This window comes from Pongo abelii, chromosome 18 (assembly GCF_028885655.2).
Source record: "Pongo abelii isolate AG06213 chromosome 18, NHGRI_mPonAbe1-v2.0_pri, whole genome shotgun sequence".
NCBI classification, from domain to species: Eukaryota; Metazoa; Chordata; class Mammalia; order Primates; family Hominidae; genus Pongo; species Pongo abelii.
The window spans coordinates 83,348,994-83,355,954 of record NC_072003.2 but is presented as its reverse complement, the minus strand read 5'-3'; the positions used below and the strand labels follow the sequence as shown (position 1 = coordinate 83,355,954).

The 6,961-nt window shown below is 52.0% G+C and overlaps 1 protein-coding gene across 3 annotated transcripts in view; it reads right to left on the bottom strand.

Moving 5' to 3' along the window:
• The window catches only part of OSGIN1 (oxidative stress induced growth inhibitor 1), a 35,257-nt gene that overhangs the window by 16,561 nt on the left and 11,735 nt on the right, over positions 1–6,961 (bottom strand). For 2 of the 3 annotated variants that reach the window (XM_003778671.4, XM_054534197.1), the window contains exon 2: positions 1–59. This exon is cut by the window's left edge and continues 45 nt beyond it. The exons of the other annotated variant lie outside the window; for it this stretch is intronic. In XM_003778671.4, coding sequence (XP_003778719.3) covers positions 1–12 — 12 coding nt within the window. In that variant the 5' untranslated portion in view covers positions 13–59. The remainder of the gene's footprint in view (positions 60–6,961) is intronic. 3 annotated transcript variants of the gene reach the window in all.

Sequence of the window (6,961 nt, the reverse complement as noted above, 5' to 3'; positions counted from 1 at the left end):
CCACTTCCCCATCCCACGGCGCCTGGTCTGCGGCTTCCCAGTGGTTTTGAATGTGTAAACTGAGGCAGAGAGAGACACGCACCCAGGATCAGAGACCCCCCCACCCTGGAGTGCTCAACTACTTAAGGCTGGGGCTTGAGAAGGCCCGAGGCTGGGGGTCTGGAGGGGAGACCCAGGAAGGAGGTGGGCTTCCCTGGACCCTGTCTCTTCTCCTGGGCTTGGCCTGGACTTCCTCCAAACCTGCCCTGCCCCTGCTGACCCTGACCTTGTTCTAGAATTTGAAGATTTGCTGATATGGAGAACTGTGGGGCGAGACATGGACTTTCCTCCCTGCCATCTTGTTTACCTGTTAGGTGATTATTGGAAACAGAATTGCTGAGTTGCTCCTAGAAAGCTTGACTAAGACAAAGACCGATACTGTTAAAGGCAGGCAAAAGGGCGATGGTTAGAGGGGCTGTGGAGAGGGCAGGAGCCAAATGGGTCTTTGCAGGTTGACTTGAGGGGGCTGGCTGTCTTGGGTGCCAGTGGGTGCCCTGGTTCCCCTGGACCTGCCTTGTGCTCTTTAAGGCCATGAGTTCAAGTGGCTATTGAGAGCTTGCGACGTGATCCTCCAAATTCAGGTGTGCTCACAAAAGGGTTTCCAGAGGCAGCAAAAGAAGACAGAGGTTCCAGTGAAATTTGAATTTCAGATAAATAAGAAACAAACTTTTAGAATATCTTCAATATTGCACGTGACATACTTACACTAAACGTTTATTTCTTGTTTATCTGAAATTCAAATTTCCCTGGCAGCCTGTATTTTGTCAACTCTAGTTGTAAATGTAAAATACATACCAGAATTCAAAGAATTAATACCAAAAAGGTAAAATATCTTATTCATAATTTCAATATGGATTACATGTTGCAATGAAAATAAGGAAAATATCTGACATATTGGGATAGATAGAATATATTATTAAAATTAGGCCAGGCTTGGTAGCTCATGCGTGTAATCCCAGCACTTTGGAAGGCTGAGGCGGGTAGATCACCTGAGGTCAGAAGTTTGAGACCAGCCTGGCCAATACGGTGAAACCCTGTCTCTACTAAAAATATAAAAATTGGCCGGGCATGGTGGCGGTCACCTATAATCCCAGCTGCTCAGGAGTCTGAGGCAGGAGAATTGCTTGAACCCGGGAAGTGGAGGTTGCAGTGAGCTAAGATTGAGTCACTGCACTTCAGCCTGGGCGACAGAGCGAGACTCCATCTTAAAAAAAAAAAAAATGTATTATTAAAATTAATTTCACCCATCTCTTTTTATTTTAACTTCGCTACTGGGACATTGGCGGACACACACGTGACTCTTGTTGGGTCTTTGTTGGACACTGCTGGTGTGGACTTCGGCACTGTTGCTAATAGGAGCTGGGACATTCCAGGGTTTCTCACTGAAAGCCCCACTCTGTCCCAGGAACCTCCAGGCCTGGGTAAGCCAAGACAGTTGGTCACACTGCAGTGCTGCAAGTGCCCAGGCAGTTCAGTAGAGGTGCTTTCCTTCTGAGCCTCGGTTTTCCCATCTGTGTACTGCTCCTGCCAACGTGGAGTGTTGGGGTGGTGGCAGCTGATCCGTGCAGGCTGAAGGAAGGGGCCTGGCACTGGGGAGGAGCTCACACACAGCAGCCCCTGGTGCTGGATGGCAGGCCCCCTCCGCAGGCCTCCCTCGGCCCCCCTGCAGGCTGCCTAGGAGCTGAGAAGCCAGGGCAGAAGCAGGTAGGGGTGGCCTCAGGTTGTATCCCTGGTGTTCTTGGTATCAAAATGGATCCCTGGGCCCCTGTTGGAAAACCACCATCCCTCTCTGCTTAAGAAATCCCAGAGCTATTCAAAGGGGCCTCTCTTGACTCCTCCTCATCCCTTCCCACCTCTGTTTCTTGCCTCCCTCTTCCTCAACCAGTGGCTTCCACAGCTCTGCCATTGCTGGGCACCTGCAGGCACGGGGCACTGTGAACAGAGGGTTCTTCAGGCACAGCTGAGGCTCAGAGAGGCCGATCTCAAGCCTGAGGCCACAAAGTGCGAGTGGCAGAGCTGAGGCTCGAGCCCAGCTGCAGATTTGGGCACCTCCAGGAAAAGACATACAGCAAAGCAATGAAGGAAGCCTCCTTCTTGCCTCAAGTGCAAAGGCACGGGTCCAGAAACACGGCCATGTTCGCCACGCCACGGCCTGCAGGTCCTGAAGGGCCTGCCCATGTCCACGGTCACCCACACTGTAGGTGCATTTCTTGGACCCATGCTTTAGACCTGCACACCAGTCTGGCGAGGAGGGCACGGTGCTATTATTTTCCCCACACTACAGGTGAGGAAATGGAGGCCCTGAGTGTAAGGTGTGGCCCAAGTCATGGTCAATGGCAGAGCTGGGGCTGTCAGCCCATCCTGCCCGGAGCTGTGGCATGAAGAGATCAGGCCGTTCCAGCTCATGAAACAACTAATATTTGTTTGGTGCCACAAGCTTTACAGAGCCTGTTCACCCACACTGTGTCATCGATTCTCCCCGACACACAGAGGTAGGCAGATATTTACAATACCGATTTTAGTTTACAGACGAAGAAAGCCGGAGGAGCCTTCCCAAGGCCATAGGAAATGAAGTGGGGTAAAGGGATTCAGACTTCAGTCTGTCTGGAGGCAAAGCCACTGAGGGCACGGGTGTGAGCTGTCAGCGCCCTGCTCGGGAGAGAGAGCATCATCCAGCTCCAGGGGGTGGGGATGCAGGGTCACTGTTGCCCCCTGAGGAAGATGGTGTCACAGCTGGGGACCCAGGGCCCAGGGAACGGGGTAGAGGGGGGTGAGGAGCCCTAGGACGAGGGTGGGAAAGGGTGGCCGCACAGGGGTGAGGCTGGGGAGGCTCCCGTGTCTTCAGGCAGCCACATCCTGTCTTCCCTGATTCGTCCCTCTTTTTTCTAAAACCCAGGGGAGAATCTTGGCGGGAGAGGGAATGTGCCTGCCGCAGAGTTCAAGTGGTCAGGAGGTCCGGCCCAGCTGTGTAAAAGCCCTCCACTTTGGCGTCAGACAAGCTGGGACTGGGCTCCGTCACTTTCGGCTGTGTGACTCCGGGCCTGTGGCTGAACCTCTCAGTGCTTCCATTTCCGTGTGTGAGACGGGGATAGCGGCACCTGCCTGCTGGCGGAGCCTCTGTCTCCGCTGCACATTGCGATCGGCTGGGGAGATTTTAAAATACACTGATGCCCAGGCCCCGGCCCAGAGGGGGTCTGACAACCCTGGGCTGGGGTATGGCTGGACATGAGGAGTTCTGTCCCAGGCAATGGCCTGGGCTGAGAGCCTCTGTCCCTGCGGCTGTTGGAGGATAAGCCGAGATGCAACCTAGAAATTGCCTGGCCTGTGGAGGTGCCACATACATCACACCCCCCTCCACCCGGCAGCCCATCTGTTTTGTAAAATACATTCATTGCCCCATTGAAGGAACAGCCACAGGTTCTAAAAGAAAAGTTCATCTTCAGAGGAGCCAGGCCAGCAGGATGGCAGGGGCCTGCTGGTGACCCTGGTTGGGGAGGGGGGGTGGCTCATGGGAAGCCCAAAGGGCCACTGAATCGGCCACCTGGAAGAGAGAACCCTGTCGGCACCTTGCTCATTCACCGCGTGCAGGATAAGCCCTTTCCCTGACTCAGTTCCCATAACACTGACTTTGAACTCAATGGACTTTGAATTTGGCGTTTCCCCTTGGGCGTTTCATGTCATTCATCCTAAGCGTGGCCATACTCTGAGCCCCCAAATTACAATCTTTTTTTTTTTTTTTTTTTTTAGTAGAGATGAGGTTTCACCATGTTGGCCAGGCTGGTCTGGAACTCCTGACCTCAAGAGCTCCACCCACCTCAGCCTCCCAAAGTTTTGGGATTACAGGTGTGAGCCACCATGCCTGGCCCAAATTACAATCTTAAAGGAAAAAAGTCCCAGGGGAAAAACCCCCAATCGAGAAATGGTTACAATAGACAAGGAGGCATCAACTGCAGCACTAATACGAATATTAATATTAATAGTGAAAAACTGGGAGCAACTTCCGTGTCCAACTATGAGAACCATTCAGCAAACACTGGCAGATGCCCAGAGAGGAATATGATGCAGCCTTAAGAAACAGAGTTAGAGAACTAGGCGGCAGAGGGGCAACAAGACAAGCAGATGATGAGACCGGGCTGATGCCTTGTCTGATGTGGAGGCTGCTGGGCAGGAGCTGGAAAGGAATCAGGAAGAAAGAAAGTAGCTAGACTGATTGCTGGGGCCAAGGAATTTTATGTGAGTTTTAAAAATTCTAATTTCCATTATATTTGTATAATGAACAATAATCCTAAGGAAAGGCAATTCGGTGGGACAAGGACCTTCTGTGTTTTGCTGAGTTCACTCGGTGTATCACAGATGCCTAGCACAGGGCCCAGGGCATAACGGTAGCTCCATAAATATTAATTGAATGAAGGAATGAATCCCGTTGCTTTCAGACTTTGCTGATAGACTTTTTATTTTCTGAGATGGAGTCTCGCTCTGTCACCCAGGCTGGAATGCAGTAGTGCAATCTCTGCTCACTGCAACCTCTGCCTCCCAGGTTCAAGCGATTCTCCTGCCTCAACCTCCCAAGTAGCTGGGATTACAGGCATGCCCCACCATGCCTGGCTAATTTTTGTATTTTTAGTACAGATGGGGTTTCACAATGTTGGCCAGCTGGTCTCGAACTCCTAACCCCAGGTGATCTGCCTGCCTTGGCCTCTCAAAGTGCTGGGATTACAGGTATAAGCCACCGCGCCTGGCCAACTCTTAAAACATTTTTCAGCAGGCGTGGCTTCTCTTGGCTTTATACTGTATGCATATGGATTGACATGTCTTTCATATACTTACTTTTTATTTTTTTGAGACAGTCTTGCTGTGTCACCCAGGCTGGAGTGCAGTGGTGCGATCTTGGCTCACTGAAACCTCTGCCTCCTGAGTTCAAGCTATTATTGTGCCTTAGCCTCTTGAGTAGCTGGGATTACAGGCATGTGTCACCATGCCCGGCTCAGTTTTGTATTTTTAGTAGAGATGGGGTTTCACCATGTTCTTCACGCTGGTGATCTGACACTCCTGGACTCAAGTGATTCGCTTGCCTCAGCCTCCCAAAGTGCTGGGATTACAGGAGTGAGCCTGTCAATATGTTTACATGTTTGGTAATAATTTTGAATTGGCCAAAGGTGAATACAGAGCCCTGTGGTTCACCATTAGAGATGCTGTCTCCAGTGGGAACAGCTCTGTTACTGGAAGAGGGCTGAGTGGAAAGGATCCTGTCCATGGAGTCAGGAACTCTGGGTTGCATCTAAGCTCTGGAACTTCCTAGCTGGGTGTTCTTGGGCAAGTTGCTTCTCTTCTCTGAGCCTCAATCTCCTCATCTATATAATAGGAATAGTAATACCTGTTCCCCAAGGTGCCTTGTTGCCTGACACGTCCTAGCTCCTCCGTAAACGGTGGGTACCCCCCGCCTCTGTCCACCAAACCCTGGGCCTTTCCCTGTGGGTATTAATCATCCAGCTCTCTGCAGCCAGTGACTTTCCTGTCATGCAGCCTGCATTTCCCAACAACTGCCCTCCAGGGCAATCATTCTGCAAGTGTGGGTCCCTGGAGCAGCAGCAGCAGCAGCACCAGCAGCACCTGGAAACGCATCAGAAATACAGATTCTCAGGCTCACCCGAGACCCAGTAGATCAGAAGTTCTGGGTGTGGCGCCGGCCATCTGCACTTTCATGTGCCTTCTGGGTGGTTCTGATGCTGGCTTGAGTTTGAGAGCCGCTAGTGTAGGATAGGATGAGAAACTCCACCAGTGGCCTCTCTGCCTACACCCTCCTTGGGACCAGTCCATAGGCACAGAAAGAATGACAGGCATGTGGCCTGGCCCTCCTGGGGAATCCAGGGTAGACCCTCTGGGTGACAGCTTCTCCATTCCTACAGGATCCTAACCCATAAGCATGTGCTAGAATTCTGCCTGGAAGGGCTGTCAGTCCCCATGGCTGGGGTTCTTGCACATGCCTCCCTCATTCTGCAGAAAACTGGAGCCCCACCTGCGTGTCCCTGCCCCTAAGGGCCCTGCCGGTTTCCTGTGACCCAGGAGTGACAGTGGCTCTAAGGGCGAGTGCCCGGGTCCCCTGCATACCAGGAGGTCACTGTGCAGCATGAGGAGGTCTGCAGACTCCAGTCCTTTGCCCAGACTTCCATTCCTTCCTAACAAGTGTGTGACCATTCCAGCATGAGTCCCTTGCCCTCGACAGAGAGGTCGTTGTCCCTCTAGAGGGGGAAGGACCATCACTTTCCTTTTTTTCTTTTTCCCACAGCTGTTTTAAACCAAACCAAACAAACCCTGTGTGCTGCTCTTATCAGACTCCACAAACATTCGAGGCCTTGACTTCTGGCATAGGTAAGGTCAGTGACATAACTGACAGTCATGTGAGCCATGCCCCTCCCCAGACACAGGGCCAGCCCAGCCTGTGAGCATTCCGCATCTTTCTTTTTTGTTGTTGTTGTTGAGATGGAGTCTTGCTCTGTCGGCCAGGCTGCAGTACAATGACACAATCTTGGCTCACTGCAACCTCTGCATCCCGGGTTCAAGTGATTCTCCTGCCTCAGCCTCCCAAGTAGCTGGGATTGCAGGCGCCATGCCCGGCTAATTTTTTTATTTTTAGTAGACACTGGGTTTCACCATGTTGGCCAGGCTGGTCTCGAACTCCTGACCTTGTGATCCACCCACCTCGGCCTCCCAAAGTGCTGGGATTATAGGCATGAGCTGCCATGCCTGGTCCACTCTGCACCTTTCTCTGCAGAGGAGCCATAGTGCTGGGCCTCCTGGCATTCTGGGGAGTTTCCTGGCCTTTGTGCTCCTGTCGCTAGGCAAAGCAGGATTCCAGAGTCCTGTCCTTTTCTACCAAGGCTCTGATACCTGCAGAATCTGATATACTACAAATTAGACCCTG